Source organism: Perna viridis, chromosome 2 (genome assembly GCF_037379345.1).
Source record: "Perna viridis isolate PV_CMFRI_1.1 ecotype Kerala chromosome 2, ASM3737934v1, whole genome shotgun sequence".
NCBI lineage: Eukaryota > Metazoa > Mollusca > Bivalvia > Mytilida > Mytilidae > Perna > Perna viridis.
Window position 1 is genome coordinate 33,422,525 of NC_142446.1, and position 21,281 is coordinate 33,443,805.

The following is a 21,281-nucleotide window of genomic DNA, read 5'->3' on the forward strand; positions in this document are numbered from 1 at the left end:
ATGGATATGATATAATTAATAAAAAATATATTCAATTGATGTTTAAGGCACTCAAAGTTGACTGATTTTTTTCTTTCGGCGTATCATCTTTGTCGGTGTATACATCGCCTAATCATCTTTTTATATAGTTGTATGTGCTCGTGGTATTAATTTTGCTTATGGAAAAAAAACTGCCGCTCGGACTCTTCTCATAACAGTGAACACACAATTGTAGGAACATGTATGTACATCCAGATTTCATTTAAATTGAAATTTAGCGGGAGTTTAACTCAGAAAGCTAAACGTACTATTTATTGAACTACCGGTTGTAATTTTCAAGTCAACAAAAATGTCCAATGTTAATATTAGACAGTCCAGGGAGGAAGATTGTCAACAGATTATTGATCTGATACAGGTAAGGTGAAATCGTTAGATTTCCATCTCAGTGGAAAATGTGTGTCACCAGTCTTCATTTTCTCCTTTCTTCCACCCCACTGTGTTCCACCCCTATCCGCTTTCTCTCACCGTCACCCTTTACCCTTTATCCAGTCACACACAATGACTTTTAAAACTACTCCATAAAAAAATCCTTGACAACGGCATATGGTAGGTCTTGAGTGCCAACTTTCCCTATTGAAGTACAGAAGGCTATATTGACGACGTGTTGTTGGTGACTTCAAACAGTAAGGAGACAACCGTTCAGTAATTATGACATAGATGGGATAAATTTAAGTTTTAAAAAGAAGGATGAAACTAAACGTGCAAATAAAGGATGCCCGATTTGTTGAAAAACATATTACTGCTACTAAATATATGATAAATTCCTGTAAGCGTATTTATTAAAAATTTTAAAACTTGTCTGAAAACTTTTACTTGACTGTAGAAAGGTACGTAATGATTAAAATTGTAAAACAAAACATTAGTAAATTTCCTTTTACGGCAATAATGCATAGTAGTTAATAATAAATCTAAATATTTACATGATATGTACAGAGTACTTGTTGCATTTATGGTCTGACCTGTTGTGTAATGCTTGAAATGTAGTGCTGGTTTTCCATTTTAGGAATTAGCTGACTATGAGAAGTTGTCAGATCAAGTGATACTAACAGCTGATGGTAAGTATTGTCCTTTTCGTGTTTATTTTATAGCAGGTGCGGATCCGGTGCTACGGTCCTTTAACATATGCTAATATTCTTAGAGCATAGCGATAATATATTTAAATTTAACCCTGGTCACCTCATGCTAATGGCTATATGTATCAACTGGAATTTAAGTAGTAGAATACGATATTTCATGTAATATATAATAATGAGTTGGGGTCATTTGAAGCTAATGAGATTTTCGCTTGTGATAATTCAAAAAGAAAACAAACAAAACTAATTATGAATTGAAATAAAACAAAGATTTTTTTTATATTAAATAAAGTGTGATAGCTTAACCGTTTTTAAATTGGTTTGTGCTTACATGTAAATGTACATGTAGTTTAGACATGTTGACTTGTACGAAAGTTCTGTCGGACATAAACTTCTGTCCCAGGTTTCTGCCATTTTCGTTTTGACGAATTCGATAGTAATTGAACAATAAAAGAACACGTGTGATCCATTGCAGCATTTTCTTCAGCCAATCTTTAAATTTGCAATGTTCATTACTTTTTAGCCTTAAGAAATGACTGTTTTGGAGAGGACAAATTCTGTGGATGCTTAGTTGCTGAGATTAAAGGTCAGTACTTAGATGAACCGGAAATTACATTAAATAAAGATAATGTCGGAAACATTTCAACCATTATTAGCACTGTTATAATTGTTTCTCATAGCATTGTACGTTTACAGTAAACTTTACTTTATTTCTTGAGGTGGTAACGTCTTCTTTAACTAAAACCTAAAGGTAAAACCCCCATACGTAAAGACAAAACCACCATGTGCGTGAAATTAAAACCACCAAACGTAAAGATAAAAACCACCGGTGATAATGCAGTAGAATGTACACTTGGCACTCCATATACCTGCAATGTAGTTTTGGTATTTGTGGAAAGTCTAAAGGCCTCGTAGTCTCCCGAAAAAAGAGCATGGGCATTGCCAAATTCTAACAAATTGATTAACTTCTTATTACGAGTACATGTTCTATGGGTAAACTGTGACAAATAATAACTGGTAGGTGAAGTATCTGATAAAAAACGAAATCCGACTACGGTTCGTTCATTGTTTTTATATTTTACCCACAATTTTCTTTTGAAGAATCCGCCGATTTTTCGGATAAATCTTTCTTGGTTGGGTATGCCCTATATTACTTCACGTATTCGACGTTTGAGGGAAGAAGTATATATATGGAGGATTTGTTTGTCAAACCCAATTTCAGAGGTCAAGGTATTGGTTCTAAACTATGGGAGGAGGTAACCAAAGTAAGTCTGTCCCGAACGTCTTTGATGCAAAATTTTACAGTAATAGTCAGAATTATGAATTGATCAAGTTCAATTTAAATCTGATTCTATCGATAAAAAGTTGTGATTTTAAGTAACATACGTTTTCCTTTATGTTTGATATAAGAGCTTCATATTTGTACCAATGTTACAAATAGGACTGTGTGTCAACATGAAATATAAATTAACTTTTCTATAAATGTATGTGTGTATTAATTATTTATTTTGCATTTTTCAGATTGGATTAGAAAAGAAGTGTTCTCGTCTCGACTTTGTGGTTTTAGACTGGAACAAAAACTCCATTGAGTATTACAAGCGCAAAGGATCTATCGATATGACTCAGCTTGAAGGCTGGCATTTGTTTCGTATGCAAAAGCGGGAAATGGAAGAACTTGTAAAAACATAGAATTTTATTAAATAAATTTTATACAATTTAGACAGTTTACATTTTGTGAAAATAATTCATGAATACTTGAGATTCGTAATATCATATTCTCAGTCTAGTTGACTTGTTAAATTCTCAGTGAAATGAGCATATAAGAAAATCCATTTTAGGAGTAAAACTTTCATCTAATTTGACAAAGACAGAACCTGTTTAGTTACAGCTAATGAAACATCAGGGTCTGCAATGCATGAAGTGAACAAACAAAAAATATGAGCAAGAACAGTATATTTAAACATTGCTTATTCCCACAAATATCAAATGGAGGCTAATCAAAAGAGTTTTAAAGTAACAAAATACGGTCATGATAGCATAACATTGCTGTGCTTTTATATATCACCAGGGGTCATGGATTTCAGGTTCCGGTAGAATGTTTGTTTGTTTGTTTGTTGGGGTTTAACGCCCGAGCAGCAATATTTCAGCTATATTCAGGCGATGAACATGAAGTGGATGATAAAATGAACATAAAATGATGATGAAATGAAAAAGGGATGGAACACAAGGATAATAGGATCGAAAAATTTTGATTGCTACTAAAAAAAGGGAGGGTTGGGAAGGGTGGGGTAATTTAGCCTCCTATGGCGGAGCGCAAAGGTTCCTACTCCTATCGAATACCACAACAGGGTTCTTTAACGTGCGATGAACGTGGCATCTTTCCAAACACGGTGCGCCACTATGGTTTGCGGTCAGGTTTTCCGTATTATAGCCTGACAACCCCAGCATGTAACACGCCAGGGGTACCCTATTCCATCACCTGGGGCACACAACCCAGTTGCTCCGTGGGCAGAGCGTCTAGCCCCCGGCTAGGTTTCTGAACACTATTTAGTCGCCTTTTACGACAAGCTTAGCGCTGCTGCGGGTCTATTCTTTTGAAACCCGGACCCGCACGGGTACCGGTAGAATGAAAGTCAAAAATATTTCATGGGATAATTTGTGAGATTTCATTGTTTCAATTTTAAAAGGTCGTAAACGACTTCTTCCAAATACAAAAAAATCTTGAGATTCATGTATATACTTATAAGTTTATATGTTAATAAGTATATCAACACAAAACTGACCTCATTTTATAAATAGCCTTTTACAGCATGTGGCAGCCTTCTACATGTACAGGTCATTATCTATTTCTCGCTAATTGAAAGGACAAAGAACGGCATCAGTGTCTACATGAACATCCTTATGCTGATAAACATTCTAATGCTGGCAATGAATGTACAGTAGATAGCAATAATTAAAACTGACAAGTGTACCCATTTCACATTCTAAAGAGCACATACTTCATTTATGAAATATACTTTAAAAAAATGTGTGAAAATAAACATATAAAAAGGCAAATCGGACTATTTCTTATAAAACACACACACAAAATGTACATGGATGAATATAAAAACACGTTGTATGACACCTTAATTGAGGATTGGAATTTTATTGTTTGTTATTTTTTTTTAAATTTATTTCTTGTCTTTTGTTTTTGTTTAGTGTTGAATATAATTATATACATGTTTAACATAACTGGCGAATAATTTTTAACTACAGTATAACAGTATAAAAATTATTGTAAAATAATATCGCATTTTGCTTCTTTTCAAAGGAGTCAGATTTGACTAAATGTCACTTTTCATCATTATAAAAGTAAACTGTATATCCTCCCTATTCAATTCTATATCATTCTTACATTCCATCATCTCGAGTCTTCCGTCCCTATCAACGCGCCAATACCACCCTAAAACATTTAGGAAAATCGTATTTACAGGCAGTTCATCTTTAAATCTGAAATGATGTATATTTTATTTGGCTCTTTAGATACTTTTTTGTTAGTTTTTAACAGGTGTCAAGTGAAAGCATTTGATTTTTAACGGTGTGATGGGCTAGAATGACATTTGAAATTAAAAGGCAGGTTAAAATATTTCCTGAAATAAACCGACAGGGACATCCAAGCCCCATAAAATCAAATGGTTGCTCCTTTAACCAATTTACAAAATACCATTACCTACAAGTGTCAAAACTGCAGTGCAGTAGTTGTGCTTAATGTATACTTTCCCAAACTTAAATCGCTTTTCTTCCCCTGCACTACCTCAAGGAAGTATATCGCACTGTTTATCGACCATCCCACGGTTAAAGAAGATTAAAGAGTTTGTTTTAAAATTTTTTACTGCATATTGTGAATGTGTATTTTTTTACCTCTGTATGTCATAGATTCGAAGTATGAGTATCCTTTACTAGTCTTGTAGACGAAGAAAAAGCGAGGATCGGCGTATTGAATTTTCTTTAATGTTCTGTCTAGCGCCTGGTTTTTCTAAAATAGCATCATGGTAAAAAGTCACTGGTTGAATATACTACATGTATCTGAATGTCGAATTAAATAAAATTCTTATTTGATATTTTGAAATGTGTTGGACATCTGTATACAGATGATAATAACTTAAAACTCGTATGAAGAGGTTTATTCGGTTTTTCATAACCTTACGCTATATTTTTTTATTTATTGAAAGTTATTTTTGTACATTTATTCTTCTTTATTTAATTTCTTGACCTTTAGCCATCTTAAAATCCCTAGCGAAATTCGGGAAAGCAAGGCTGTTGGTTTGGAACATTACTTAGGTTTGCAGGTCCATGCCTTAGGATCATATAATTTTTAATAAAATTCATAAAAAAAAACATATATTCCCTGTATAAATCTATTAATAGGTGATTCTGTACAGATGTATAATTGTTCTCGATTACAAAACTTTCACACAACCGTGCTTCCTCTGTATTGAAAGTATAATGCATCGGAAGAGGCTTCAAGGAATTTTATTCCTGCTGCTTCGTCCTTTCGTTCGTCTGTCCTCACATTGCCACTACTGTTTTCACTTTAAAAACTCCCTGTCTGACGACTGTATATATTTTGACCATATGGTTACTGGGTTCGGGCACGTGTGCATTTTTAATGAACTTTGCTCTCAGTTTTTTCTATAGTTATTGGTTGTACCATTGCTTAATGAAATGATCTTTTAGCAGGGTGATAGAATTTAATACAAATAAGTTGTAATTGGTCTCCAGAGAAATTTAGCTTGTAAAATGCTTAATGTATCATCTTACCACTACTGTTAGTTTTGACTTCGTGCTCGCTACAATGTAATCATCATCTAGCCATGTTCGGAAAACACCAATGAAAACACGTTTCGGGATACTTCTGGAACTTCCACGACAAAGTCCACTGAATATATCACACTTAAATACATCTGACAAGACAATGGAATAATGTGTCAAAAAAGGCAATAACTTGGTAACAAAATGTGAAAACTATTTTATGTCATGATCAGATAATAATTCGTAATATTGTACCGAGTCGGACTTTTAATTTATATATACTTATTCAATTCCATTTGAAATATACTGAATATTTTAATAATCGAATTTCTACAAAAAAAAACATCGGAAGGTTAGTATCCGTTCGTTGACCCTCCCGTCCGGTTATATTGAAGATTACTAGCCGCTCGTTTACCCTGCCGCTAATATTCGAGTATACTGAGTAGTTACGATTCGATTAAGTTACACGTAGCTCTTAAAATAATCCACTTACTGTTCCAATCATCTGCATATAGAATAGGTGTTACGCGTAAATTGTTTTCAGAATCAAGGACAATACAACTGTTGGAACGCCATGCGTTTTGTATGCGGCACTCAGATGTTACATTCCATTTAACTGCATTTATTAACAACCTGTGGTTATCAGAATGATTTGTTGATGGATGGATGTTAACTGCTGGGTTCCCTAAAAGGTAAAAGTTGGTTTGTAATTTAATGTAAAGTCACAAACTTCGTCAATCGAACACACGACTTCTTGCTAACTCCACTCAATCGAATCAGTCTTTAAGGAAAGAAAACTCTATGCACTAAGCGAAGGAATCTGGAATTTGTCCAATCCGATTCTTAAATTATTGTTGAACTGGTGGATTTTTTGCCATTACTTTTTTCTTCGTCCCAATATTCACGCCAAAATTCTTGAAGTTATCAAGACAATTTTTACCAAAAGGTGTATGATGACTACTTTTGTCCGTAAGTTACTACACTCCCGGCACAAATGTATCTTTTTTTTTACATCGCTTCTGATTTGTTGGCATTTTTTCATTTATTATTTACCAGGTTATCGTGACGTCACATATCATTTAAATATAGACAATAATTGCACTGAATTGATATACGAATGAGTTATAGAACCGCGGGAAATGTGAGTCTGTGCAGAGTATATTATTTTTGTCAAGTCTGTGCACTGTTATTGTCTTTATACGGCAACCAAAAATGTGGCAAGTTTGGGACATCACAACAGATTCAGTCGATCAATCTTTTTATAAATATCAGAAAAAAATTCCGAATCGTCAACATAGGGATGAAATCAAAAATCATGGCCTAAGCGTGAACACACAAAACAAGAGACGTTCTACATGCACAATGTAGCACTGGTATTAAAGTGGTAATCGTAACTGCAATTACAACAATCCCAATCATGGCGATGGCAGAATTAGGTAAGATCTTTCAAGTCTATTTTCTCCAAAGACACATTTCTTCATTCTAAATAAAGATTAGCCGATTTGGTCATAACGATTATCATTTAAAAAGGGGGCTTGCAATTACGTGTATCACTGCGATTTTTTTTTACGACAACTTTCTTAATAACCAAGGGAAATTATTTTCCGAAACGACACACACAGGCCAGAAGTTCTTAGAGGAACCATGTGACCGAGTAAAAATTGTAACTCTAGGCAAAAGCGCGTTTTATTCTAGAAAATAGACTTTTCATCCCGGTGGGTTTGTTGTCTCTTTGACATATTCACCATACCTATTCTCGTTTTTTTTATATTGAAAGATCTTACCCGATTCTCATCTCGCTATGATGAGATCGTCGTAATTGCAATTACGATTAAATGTAACAGTTTAATAATCGAATAAAAAAGATTACACATGAAGAAACAGAACTTAACCACTAGCAATGTGAACTCCCACAAAAACAAAACAAAAAAATATAAAGTGTTTACAGCAAAACCACTTGAATTAGTTTTTATTATCAAACCTACCACGCGTCGTTACTTTGACATCAAGTATTATTTCAAACATTCCTTTCCTTCCGTCTTTATTCCGTCTCTCTATTACCTAAAAAAGTATTAAATCATAAAAAACACATTTTTTTAAAAAAAGAATTGAACAATGATCTAGATAAAAAAAAAACCCGCTACGTATCATTACCTAGAATATATATATGTATGTAGGTCCTGAATGAATATTTGTTCGGCCATGGTGAGACACATGAACCAATTTTGTATTCATTGAATTTTAGAAATTGAGAAGAGATCAACATTCCTGTGACAACAAGACTTTGTCAGTCTATAGTGTAGTGTATTGGTATTCTAAATAAATACGTTCATAGACGTTAAGCTACTTTTAAGGCTAGTGTCTGATTTTTTTAGCTCACCTAGCCGAAGGCCAAGTGAGCTGTTACCATCACTTGGCGTCCGTTGTTGTCCGTCGTCGTCCACTGTCAACAATTTTTTTCAAAATTCATCTTCTCTGACACTACTTGACCAATTAGAACCAAATTAAATGTGAATGTTTTTTGGATATCTTGCACAGAACTAATGTGGGGATTTTTGATCCGTCGAAAATCATGGCTGCCTTTAATAAAAATATAACAGAGGGGTCAGACAGAAGTGGTCGCATATATATATCTCCAAACCCGTTTTTTAAGCCCAATTCTGACATTGGTAAAAGTGTTCAGCATGATGAGATCTTATACTATCTGTGGGCAAATTTTCGTTTTAACCTGTTCAGCCATGTTGGAGTCATTCCCCTTTTTCGATATTTTATTCCCATTTTTAGTGATATTTCTTTCAAAATTTTCTCGATTGAAACTACCAGACCAATTAGAACCAAACTTAGTGCATGTATGAATATTTCTTAGGGTTGTCTGCATAGTTATAATGTGGGGATTTTTTTTTAATCCGACGAAAAACATTGCCACTATTACTAAATATAGAACAAAGAGGTCAGTCAGAAGTTTTTCTTATACATCTCAAAAACCAACAAGTTTAACCAAATTCTTTCAATTGCCAAAATGATCCTTATTATAAGGCCTACATAAGCCTGCAAGGGACCGATGATCCTTATGATACTTATTTAGTCTTGGCAAAATCTTCTTGAGTTAAATCTGTCAAACAACTCCATGTTAGAGTTGTTGCCCTTGGGGCTTATATCAAATATAAATCCACACTAACTACATGACACTAGTCTGGCAGCATATTTGATAGTAGAAGTAAGAATCCGGTTATGACCAGGGTATACCTTACTTGTCATGTCATTTAAACCACAATATTTGCCAGCTTTGATTCATTTTGTACATTGTAAGCCAAACACAAGTGCGAGTTAGTTCTTTACGTACCATCGTGACACGTTCCACGGCTGTGTCAGTAAATAGAAGGTAACGGAACATAATCATGACGATTGCATGTTGGAAACAACTGACCGCCTGTCCATTGATTCCAAGAACTTTATCACCACTCCTGAAATGTATACATAATTGAACAAAACTCTATAGTTTAAGTATAGGTTATGCTGTGGTTAATCATGGTATATGAAAAAGAATTGTTTGAAATTAAGAAACTTTGAAGTTTGAATTCATTTTAAAATGTCCCTTTGTTAGTTGTTGAGGGGAATTAGACCGTTCATAAACCACACTTTTTGGTGCCTAAAGGTATAAAAACTATGGTATATGAAAATAATTCGACGGTACGAGACAAAATGAGGTATAGGTATAGGCCAACAAAAAATAAAATGAAAGTAAAATCATTGTAAATGTTTATTATTTACTTTTTAGTAGTGTGTTGAGTCAATATGTATATACTACGCGTACATGTATCAATAGTAATTGAAACATTAAAAATATATCACGACATATATATGTGTAAATGTCCCGTACGTTATGTCTAACTCTAAAGGCGACTGCATTGTGGATATCTGCTAAATTATAGAGCATTTGAGTAGATGTTCATATTCATATAATTATGAAAAGAACTTGTTTTTTGTGTTTGTTTATCTTCTTGCTTTTAAAATGTGTTATCAGATTATGTATAATAATAAAACAATACAATTTGGAAACCAACATACCTTAAGTTCATAATTGGCGGATATTTACTCTCAATATCAATAACATTTATAAAATGTCCGTCCTTTGTAGAGCAAAGCTCCATACCACTGTTTTCTTCATACTGGTCTGTCAGATTAAAGTAAATTTCGGATTTCTCATCTTCATCCCATGTGTCAACCTTTTCAAAGGTAAGATAAAAATACATCATATATTATTCGCGGATCAAAACGGGTTTCCTTATTTTGAATCCCCTTTTTTGTTTTAATTTTGGTCATTTTCGGGCTACAATTGACCAGTTATAGCCTGGAACCCCTTTTTCTGTATCCCTATAAAAATCTGCGCATTTGTATCATCGTTGTTAAAACTTATCGTACAGATAGTATAATCTGCAATTTAAAAAAAAACCCGCAATTACGGATGTAAATCAGAATTTGCGAAAATATTGCTTACATGTAGTCGGTCAATGATTTTGATGCAATATCTCTTAAAGTTAAGAGGTCACCTTTTCTGATTTGTGTGTCTCGCCGTCCATATCTCGGCCCGTTTGTATTGTAAGTGCAACTCATCTTAACTTATTCTATGGAATTCAATGCAACTTTATTTGAAGTTTTGGCAAGAAAAAAATGTTATGTAGATACCCAAAAGATATTATTGCCGGATGTTAGAAAGGTGGATAATTCAAGCAAATAAGGATTGACATGATAGTATCAGTCTTGTATATTACATATTCCTGAGCGGGTGTACTTCAAAACGTGGAGGCTAAAAAAAATATAGTGCGCTTTCTTTTTGCCTTTTTCTGTTTTTAATTCCTGGCAAATGACTATCATTTTTCATCAAAAGTACAGGGTAAATATCAAGCTATGACACAAAATGTTGTTTTTGAGGAAAAACAGTATTTTTCTGAAAAATAATGCTTCGGAAAAGGGGTCTATTTCATGAACTCAAAATAAAAGTGAAAGTAGAAAAAGTCTATTTGTAGTTAAGTACGTGTTTTTTTTTCTAAAATGGACCTAAAGATTATTTTTGACATTTCCTTAATGGAAAAACATGGTCAAAAGTTAGATTGAAACTCCTTCTCTATTTTTTTTTAAATCATGAGAATTTAAGGTATATTATAAAAGCCTATGGTCAAAGAATACAAGACTGAGACCTGATGCATACATCGTTTGCGGAAAGTAAAAATCAATTTCTATAGGCAGTATAAATTAGACATACGAACAGCACTTCGGTTATAATGCATACAAGCCAGTATCCCAATTACACAGGCTATATTCTTTATTAGTATATAGCCTGGGTTTTTATAATGAAAGAACTCGTAGAACTTGATAATTACGCCGGAGCCAGAAGTTCCAGTTTTATACTATTTTTTTACGGCGCGCAAGTCGGCATTACTTTCACAAATCAAAGCAGTGGCGCCCATCAATGATAACAAAAGACGAAAACTTCTTAACAAGATATAATGATTAAAAATGAAACGAATTGATAGCACTTATATTAAGAGAATGGATATGGTCAATATATCAAAGAGACAACAACCTCACCGGGATGAAAAATGTCAGCTCAAAGCAACCCGTGGGTCTTCAGTGAACGACGATGAAACCCTCACACCACTGGTGTTTACCTTAATAAACTCTAGCAACAGATAAACTGAAAATGAAAACGAAACAAGACATACATAGGCCAGAAATTCCTGACTTGGGACATGCAAAACATGCAGCGGGGTTAAAGTAATTTGACGTGATCACAACCCTCCCCTTTTAAATCTGGCCACTGTGTAACAAAATACAAAATTAAAAATACCTAAAATCAGTTTAAAAAGGCCTGAGTCCCTTGTCAAAACAGAAATAAAGAAACTGTTTTATACGCTGCACAAATACACAAACAAAGGACTACTAGCAGTTAACTGACATGCCAGCTCCAGAGCAATTTTTACCTACAGAAAGTTATGTCCACACCGTTTGTAATATCAATTCCAATTCTTCCAATGTGGGATTGGGAGCCACGGCACATCATACAATAAGGAAACAAACCCGTATCATACCGAAACTGCTTTTAAATATTTATGTAAAGACTGAATATTTCTATGTAAGTTTGGATTGTCTCCCTTGTCGCATGTTTACTTACATTTTCAGTTACTTTATTCTTTGAACAATAACATTCCTCCTTTGAGCAACAACCGATTTGGTACTCGTACGTGACGATAGCATCAAGACCTTCTTGGTTAACAGTGATGTAGTCTTCGTTGTAAATGGCTGCTTTCTTTACAGTGGTTGTGCACTTGATCGTCACTGTTGTTTTTTTCTTTTTCTTTGCCTTGGAGCTGTCAGTTTCATCAGTATATGAATGGTCAGTATTTTCAAAAGGTCCTAGCTTCTAAAATACCAAAAATAGACTCAATTACCAAGGACAAGGTAGGAACGAATGGCCAAAACTTTTGCAACATTATATTTGGTCCAATCTGTTCTGGAAAGATGAGTTCTTAAGGGCCGCTTTAATAATATTTTTAACAGATAACACAATATAATACATACGCAGGTGAAATATTGTGGAAGGGCACTGTGTTCACATCAGAATAATAGAGTTATTTAATGTCATTACGGAATCGTGAGAGAACTAAGATAAGCAACTAATGCCCCATCGTAGTTTGATATGTCTAACAAGTCTTCGACTGAAAATACTCGTCGAGTAATTTTTGCACAAAATAAATCATTTGACTGGAAACCCTTCACAATGCTTAATTGACAATGTTTCAAAAATGAATGTATCAATGGAAGTTGGACTTGTGAGCAAAGCTCACAAATTATACCCTTTGCTCCATACCAACAAAATCGTTCTTTAAATGAAAAATAGTCGTCAAACAGGAAGTTAATGTCGCTTTTTAAAGTCTAAAATCAAACCCAAAAAGAAGGAATACCAATAAAAACTTTTTGTAAAAATATAAAGTGCTTAGTAATTATAAAAAAAAGATATTACGAAAAGGGTACGGGCAGAAGGACATCATTATCACCATTTACATCCCGCTTTCAACACGGGAGTATAATAGTATTCTTAGGGACACTTGTAAATTATCAAAGAGAGTGTTCAAGGCTATCAGAATGATGTTTGTCCAATTTAACCAAATTTTCAAGAAAGGGGGTTGGTGTTCAACCCTTGGACTACAATTGATCTGCCATTGTTATGAATGTAATGAGTACACTAAAACCCCGAAAACCTACCTCAGTATTTTCTTCTTTACTATCTGAATTATCAAACAAATTCTCTTTACTGAAGAAATCAAACTCCTCCAGTGATATTTCTTCAAACACTGTCTGTAATAAAGTTTTATTGGTCCTAAAAACTAATTAAAAGCATCACTTTTTTCATACCTTTATTTTTTATTTTATTTTATTTATTTATTTATTTATTTATTTATTTATTTATTTATTTTTGGCATGTCATTTTTACATGACGAAATATGCACAATTTGATTCCAATAAATGTTAACCCTTACCATGCGGGAACCGTATATATACGGTCATGGGCTGTTTTCCGATTTTTGAGTTCTAGCAATTTTATTTTTAGCTTTAGAAACCACAATTTAATTTCATATGCAAACAGAGTGAATGTGTTTTAAAATGATACAGAGATATCATTTAAAATTATACAGAGTTTTAGCAAATCGGGACTTGACAGCTGAACAAGAGGTTATGAGTTAAGAAGGCCACAAAAAAATGTGATTTTTAAGGGTAGGGCTCAATTCTCGGCCACTAACAACAGCAGAATGGACCCAGAGTGCTTTATTTCACCTGGTTTCTATAGAATAATGATGTATTTCACCACTCCCATGATGTCAACCCAACATACTAACCACGTCCGTTTTAGGCCAATCTGAAGACAAAAAATTGCAAATAAAAATAAAAATATGAAATAACCGGGTAAACATTAAAAGCATGTTTTGACAAAGAGAGTTGACTTAGTTAACAAGGGATTTAGGGTTTTTATAAAATGAAATATCGTCACTATACTTACAGCTTTCATAGATTTGGTAAGTCGTCCAGTAGATTCGGTATTTGTAGGACTTCGTGGGGGTGGATACTGGAAAATACGAAATGTCTGTTTTTGAAATAAAACCTGTGCACAATTGTCAAATTAGTCTTCCTTGCTCACACCGTTATAATAATGCAGAATCGGAAGCAGGCATGTTTTAAATATTTCTTCTAATATGATGTCTTCATGTTCGCCTAACAGTATTTGTCGGTACAACTCACCTTTAGCACCTGCGCACTGTCTCTTTTCTTTCGCTGTCGCTTCGAGAAAAAATACTCATTTAAAAACGTTTACGCGATGATTTAACGACCTATACTGACATTGATATTGATGCTTATTCAATAGATGGTTTACTTGGTTCGTTTCTTAATTTCTTAATTAATCCAACTTCCATACGGGGGAGGTTAAACGGAACAGCCGTTATTTTGGCTACGCCTAGGGAAATTTTTGTCACAAAAATTATCGTATTTGTCATATTAGAAAAGAAATAATTCCTTGCGGGGGTAGATTTGTATTCATTTTAACATCGTTACGGCTTTATCGTTCGGTGTTAAAAAATCGAATATAAATACCGTACCCATGTTAAAATGAATACAAATCCACCCCTCCATGAATTATTTCTTAATTAAATCCGAAAATGTAATTTGTTCTCAAAGTACAACACAGAGTGGTTCATGTAGAAAGACACATTTACTATGTTAATAAGTGACTCATATGGAGCTATTTGTCACGCCATTTTATACTGCATTCATCGTCTGAATACAAATACAACAACAAATTGAATACAAAAACCGAAGAGCGACAATCTGAAGCAACACCAACAAGCTTGCATTGTTAAAACTATAAAGCTGAAGAAAAAGCCATCATCCATGCTGCACGTACCATCACAAACCATGTCAATAAAACAACTCCAGTTGTTTTCCTGACAGGTGCTCCCTCGTGTTACTGGACAATAACAGAGATAAAAATCCAGTTTGCTAAGCAGACATGAAGACCATCATCGAATCTCAGTACAGTAAAGACAGTTACAACCAGCTACCGAGACCCGAATAAGCTGTCATCTTCAGGACATGACGCAACAGACTTAATCAACATCTTAACAAAACAATGAAAGTAGTTCCAATGTGTCTCTGTTGTGAGGCAGAAGAGGATACAACCAACATTCTACAGACATGCAAGAACCATTATGCATAATGAAGAATAAATGACTCATAAATGAAGAAGAAAGCCATTCGTTACAGTTCGGATTTGTTAAAGTTCATGGGGCACTACCAGCAATATATTCTTTAAAAGAATCTATTCAATATTACTTGGAGCAAAATTCATGTGTTTATGCAATATTTCCTGCCAATGATAAAGCATTCGACGGAGTATGGCAGGACGGTCTGCTTTTCAAACAGGAACAAACTAACATTGATAAAAATATATGGATGATCATATACACTTCAGATAAAAACTGCAACTGCACTTGTGCTGTTTAATGGTGTAATAAGTCAAACGTTTCGAATTGGCCGAGAAGTTGGTCAAGGTCGCGTACTATCAGCTTGGCTATTTTCCGTATACATTAATGGCTGAATACATGATCTTCTTACAACGAAATGTGGACTTAACTATGGTTCTTGTGAAATTCTAACTGTTTTGTCAGCCAACGGTACGACACTTCTCAGTACAACGATTAACGGTAGTCAAAAACTTTCAGATATTGTACATGAATATGAAGACATGGAAGCTAAGATACAATGCGTCAAAAAGTTGTGCTTTGAGATTTTACCCCAAAAAAAGTATATGACAGTCAGCTTAAGGTAACGCTTAAACTTGGTGATATAGAAATAGAATGGAAAAATAAAACAACGTATGCTGGTACAGACATTGATGTCAATCAAAACAAAACTTTAGTTAAGATCTGATAGTGCGTCAAAAATTAAAACAAAAACTGCATTCGTTAGACTCAATTGGTCTAAATCCCGCGGCATGAGTGCGATAACGAACTGCATTATATGGAAACGAATAATTTTACCAACAGAACTTTCTGCGTGCGAAACATGGGGGCAAATTCCAGGACGTGACATAGATCAATTAGAATATGCGCAAAGACATTTTGTGCGTTTTGCATTACGATTTTTAAGAAGAAGTCCAACTGTTTCTTGCACGAGCAATTTAGGACTGTGGTGAATAAATGCGTTCATAGACAAAATGAAGTTCTTATTATTTGGACGACTGTTTTGAGCTAGTCCCAGTTGTACATATAAACTATTATTTAACTTGCGTGTTAGTCAAGTTTTTATAAATGAATGTGGTAAAAACTCCATTAGGTCGGAATTAATAGAATTGTTATCAAAATATGACTTAACGGTGTTCCTCGAAGAATATCTTATTTACATATTTACAATTATTTTCCAAACAAACTGCTATGGAAGAAAATAGTATGTCAAGCCATAGAAATTTACGAAGAAAATCGATGGCGAAACGAGGTCGAATACAGAAATAATTTGAAAGCTATGCCAAAATCCACACAAAGCTAACCGAACACAGACTCCTGAGACTCGCGGTGCATTATCCAAACTCAGATGAGCAACTAATGTTTCTTGTTAAAATAGGATCATTACATATCAAGAACGGACTATGCTCCCAACGTAACTATTACTCAGTTGATATACTTCAACATCATGTACTGAGTTGTACGCGTACCTAATCCAAACAAATTTGACATGTTTTACAAAGTTGTGGACATACTTTCAGTTCCAGAATCCGTCTCTTTTTTCGGCCAAGAAGATAATGAACTCGTTATATCGATGCTTGGCGGTGTGACTTAACCTATACAATTAAACACTGTCATCAGATCTTTGGGCACGACTGATGTGTTACATAGTAGAATACATATCTCTTTTAATAAAGATTTCAAATATGATTTATATTGTCACATTTATGACCTGTCGTGATATAACGTTAACTGTGCATGTGTAATAACAGAAGCAATTTGTAAAATGCCACTTTAACATTTCATGTGGACTATATATGTAGTTTTTTTTATTATTATTGTAAAAGAGTAATGTAAATATGTTGATTTAACTGTTACTTGTATTGAACTTAATACATCTGAAACTCTTCGTTTATGGAGGAAATAAAGACAATCAATCAATCAGTCAGTCTGTGGGGAGGCAGAACAGGATACAACCAACATTCTACAGTTGCAAGAACCATGCAAGAGTAATGTCAGTATGTTGATTTAACTGTTACTTGTATTGTACTTAATATATTTGAAACTCTTCATTTATGGAGGAAATAAATATAATCAATCATTCAAACAATCTCTGGTGATGCAGAATAGGATACAACTAACATTCTACAGAACCATTAGCCATTGAGACAACAGATATTGTCACCACCAACAATCTAGAGAAGGCTATATGGAGTAGTGAATGCCTCACAGAAAACCACCAGATTCGTAAAGACGAAGAAAGCCAGGAGTAAAGGCGAACGCCTTCTAACATTCTACAGAACCATTAGCCATTGAGACAACAGATATTGTCACCACCAACAATCTAGAGAAGGCTATATGGAGTAGTGAATGCCTCACAGTAAACCACCATATTCGTAAAGAACGAAGAAAGCCAGGTGTAAAGGCGAACGCCTAACATTCTACAGAACCATTAGCCATTGAGACAACAGATATTGTCACCACCAACAATCTAGAGAAGGCTATATGGAGTAGTGAATGCCTCACAGTAAACCACCAGATTCGTAAAGGAGGAAGAAATCCAGGTGTAAAGGCGAACGCCTAACATTCTACAGAACCATTAGCCATTGAGACAACAGATATTGTCACCACCAACAATCTAGAGAAGGCTATATGGAGTAGTGAATGCATCACAGAAAACCACCAGATTCGTAAAGGAGGAAGAAATCCAGGTGTAAAGGCGAACGCCTAACATTCTACAGAACCATTAGCCATTGAGACAACAGATATTGTCACCACCAACAATCTAGAGAAGGCTATATGGAGTAGTGAATGCCTTACAGAAAACCACCAGATTCGTACAGGACGAAGAAAGCCAGGTGTAAAGGCGAACGCCAAGTATAAGGAGATTGTTTGAAAACACAAATACATACTATTAGGAATATAATTGTATTTTTATTTTATCGGAAAAATACTGATAAAACTTGTCTATTATGTTATTAATGCTTACAAGGAAAATGTCCTCTAAATACATGTTACGTGGAAAGAAATCAAAATGGTCTGTTTTACATAGCATAACGGTCGAGAAATTGAAATACATACTAAAGTCTTCCTCGATCAGGTTTCAAAATAATTGTATTTCCGCATTTTCATTTTGTTCCGCTTGATAACTTCCAACGCAATTTAAAAGTAAACTTTCTGCACTATAACTAACATTTTTGACTGATCCCTTAAGTAAGTAAAGTTACAATGTATCTGTATAATTAATTTGTAAAAAATGACATCAAATAAATGTATTTGTCTAATTGTAATTTCGAAATTTCAATTTAAAGTTGTTACATTACATACATGTGCATACTTCTTATCAAAACGTACGGATGAATATCAATGGCAATGCAAATAAGAAAAATGCCATATATGTAATACAATCTGAAAGTAAATCTATAACTTTCTTCAATTTTTGTGCGCAATATCCATGACAGACAAAAAGAAGTGCGACCCAACGCATTCTTATAAACTTTCGTAATAAACTCGATTCATTGAAACAAAAGAAAACATAAGAGCAAAAACCTTCGATCTTGCTTTGATGAATTGAGTCGATAACAGTCCACTCCGTATGAGGATCGATACACAGCTGTCGAGCTGAAGAAACTACAGCGAAACATTCCTTGGTCATTGCCAAGGATAACAAAGCCCTAATTCTCATGCCGCGGTCGGTGCTGCTTCACCGATTAGGCTCACCACAGTTAAAAACAAGCCCGGATCGTAATTCATCGTAGGATATGAGACCCCACCACACACACACACACACACACACACACACACACACACACAAAAGCATTAGACATTTCTATGTAGTATAAGAACTTGAAATATCAAATTTTACAATTATAGTACCTTTATCAAAACTTCTTTTTCCAAAATTGATAAAAGTTATTTCTTATGGTGGGACATTTGTCCAGAACGGGTCTTTTGTGTCCGCGGAGGGGGTGGGGGCTTTTGTTCTAATCTCGTCAATTTGCAGTAATTGGATTGAACTAGCGTCTACACATATTAAAGGACATAGTTCGATGGTAGTTTTAAAAATCGAAAATTATTTTGTATAAAAGTTAAGCTTTTCCTACATATTTTTAATGAGATGTCTCAATATTCAAAATTTAAATTATTTTTCGAATACTAGTTGACTAAGGTCGAATGAGAGCTATACAAATTTAGTGAAGGCCGGATATTATAAAACATACTGTATTCGATCTGTAGTATGCCGGTGACAGGCGTCCTTCCGGATACGAGGTTCTTCCTTCCGAGCTTCTCCAAACAGTTTCCATATTGTTGTAAGATGGGGACAACCGTCCCTCAAAACCACTCCACATACTGTCAGTCTATCATAAATTAATCTGTCAAGTAAAACTTCACAATTTTATATACAAAAAAAAGAATTTTAACAGGTTCAAATTCGCTTAATATCCGCTGCTAGGTGGTAATTTCCGCATAAAATTAAATTTACAAAAATTTTCCTTAAAATATTCTTTTCCAAAATTATATAAACGCGTCTGAGATTTAATTCTCAATTTCTTTTCTTGTTTTTCTCTTTCTTTCGGCGAGCTTACCTGTCTGACTGATGGTTTTGAAGTATAAGGTAAAATAAATGTAAAATCAGATAGATACGGAAGTTTAATTTTTAAGTTGGAAAATCCGCATTAGTGTGGAATGTGGGTTGTTTATCTTCAAAGATGTAAGCTATTTAAATTACAAATGTGTTCGACCGATTGTGAGAAAATGAACTTAGAATGAAAAACTAAGTATACTTCCACCTAAGAGTAATGCAAAAGTAGACAATAAGTGATTCATGTGTATTATAGGCAAAATGATATTCTGTTGTAGTCTTTTCCATACAGCTTACAATCTTTTCAATTAAACACTTTTTTTCCAGAAACATCGGGCACTCTTTCGAGGTAGATACAGCTTGTTGTCTCTTGTACTTTTTGTTAAAGTGTTTGTATCCTGTATCGATCTCAAGACAACATATTTCTTATAATTCGTTTTATTGTAGTACATGTGTTTTCCCACCACTGTTGCACTGTCTCATGTTAAAGACTGTTGAGCGCTCAACATATTTAACCCCGCCACATACTGTGTGTGCCTGTCACAAGCCAGGAACATGTAGTCCGGTGGTTGTCGTTTTTTTATGTTCATTGTTATTCGTTTTACGTTTTTTTTCGTATAGATTAAGTCGATTTTCTACTATTATGAATAGTCACATCATTTATTTTGGGGCTTTTTACATCATAGCTTCACATCTTTCATTTCATTTATTTTGGGGCTTTTTACATCATAGCTTCACATCTTTCATTTCATTTATTTTGGGGATTTTTACATCATAGCTTCACATCGTTCATTTCATTTATTTTGGGGCTTTTTACAGCTTGCTTTATGGTACGAGTCCATCATTGAAGATCGTGTGGTAACATGTTTAATTGATCCTTGCTTGACTTTTGGTGGATGACCGTCTCAGTGGCAATCATAACACATCTCCTATTTTTAAATAAGTAAATTACTCATGAATTAGCGTGTTATCTAAAAAAAAAATAACGGAAACGATTTTATCATCGTTTTATCAATGACTGGCCATTTGTGTGGGTTCGTTTGCCGGAGAGGGGGGCCGGAAGTGGATTTAGATGGGGGACAAATAAGGGAACATTGGGGCCCTTTGATGTAGAAAGGGGGCCTTGAAGGTTGGGAAGGAGGAAACGACCTCCATAGGTAACCTCATTAAGTGTCCTAATTAGTGTCATTATATAGTATGATGTAAACAGGTAGGTATAAAAAGGGGGGAGAGTATTATGACTAGAGTTATCTTTCTTTGTTCTACTGTCTTTTTTTTTATTTTTACATTTTCATTAACGTTAATTGTTTAATTATTTTTTTGTAAATTAATTGTTTGTAATTTTATTGTCATTGTGCAATAATGTCAAATTAAATGGACACTTTGAATATATGTTTCTCACGGTGTACAACAGATGTCCTCCTATCTGGTTTGTTGAATGTATTGAGGATTTAGGTGGCTTTGTGTTGTAGTTTATGAATACATTTAAGTTATAGGTGTTTGATTTTTTTTCATTGTTTT

General features: G+C 34.3%; 2 protein-coding genes across 3 annotated transcripts; one reads left to right on the plus strand and one right to left on the minus strand.

The window, feature by feature from the left end:
- Window positions 1-254: 254 nt before the first annotated feature.
- Window positions 255-2,831, plus strand: LOC148624722 (thialysine N-epsilon-acetyltransferase-like). Its single transcript, XM_088567576.1, has 5 exons — window positions 255-394; window positions 1,043-1,094; window positions 1,636-1,698; window positions 2,214-2,377; window positions 2,634-2,831. The coding sequence occupies exons 1-5, from the start codon at window positions 329-331 to the stop codon at window positions 2,799-2,801; spliced, it is 513 nt and encodes a 170-aa protein (XP_088423702.1). The 5' UTR covers window positions 255-328; the 3' UTR covers window positions 2,802-2,831.
- On the minus strand, window positions 2,788-19,887 carry LOC148624723 (uncharacterized). 2 transcript variants are annotated; one of them, XM_088567575.1, is made up of 12 exons: window positions 19,765-19,887; window positions 19,399-19,551; window positions 13,963-14,028; window positions 13,170-13,262; window positions 12,079-12,327; window positions 9,975-10,132; window positions 9,250-9,370; window positions 7,892-7,967; window positions 6,400-6,591; window positions 5,916-6,058; window positions 5,016-5,130; window positions 2,788-4,557 (listed from the first exon to the last, which is right to left on the minus strand). In XM_088567575.1, exons 2-12 carry the CDS (start codon window positions 19,525-19,527, stop codon window positions 4,439-4,441), a joined length of 1,461 nt encoding a protein of 486 aa, XP_088423701.1. In that variant the 5' UTR covers window positions 19,528-19,551; window positions 19,765-19,887; the 3' UTR covers window positions 2,788-4,438. The 2 variants fall into 2 exon arrangements, with proteins under 2 accessions (XP_088423701.1, XP_088423700.1); XM_088567574.1 differs by having other exon boundaries at window positions 13,963-14,046.
- Window positions 19,888-21,281: the final 1,394 nt, after the last annotated feature.

What these genes read in the sequence shown, in the direction of transcription:
- LOC148624722 (XM_088567576.1), top strand. Translation starts at nt 329, where the DNA reads ATGTCCAATGTTAATATTAGACAGTCCAGGGAGGAAGATTGTCAACAG. An exon ending in AGATTATTGATCTGATACAG is followed by an intron (nt 395 to 1,042) that starts GTAAGGTGAAAT and finishes TTTCCATTTTAG; the next exon opens with GAATTAGCTGACTATGAGAA. An exon ending in TATGGGAGGAGGTAACCAAA is followed by an intron (nt 2,378 to 2,633) that starts GTAAGTCTGTCC and finishes TGCATTTTTCAG; the next exon opens with ATTGGATTAGAAAAGAAGTG.
- LOC148624723 (XM_088567574.1), bottom strand. Translation starts at nt 19,527, where the DNA reads ATGTGGAGTGGTTTTGAGGGACGGTTGTCCCCATCTTACAACAATATG. An exon ending in CCGCCAATTATGAACTTAAG is followed by an intron (nt 9,371 to 9,974) that starts GTATGTTGGTTT and finishes TATACATTTCAG; the next exon opens with GAGTGGTGATAAAGTTCTTG. An exon ending in AGTCAAAACTAACAGTAGTG is followed by an intron (nt 5,131 to 5,915) that starts GTAAGATGATAC and finishes ATGCTATTTTAG; the next exon opens with AAAAACCAGGCGCTAGACAG.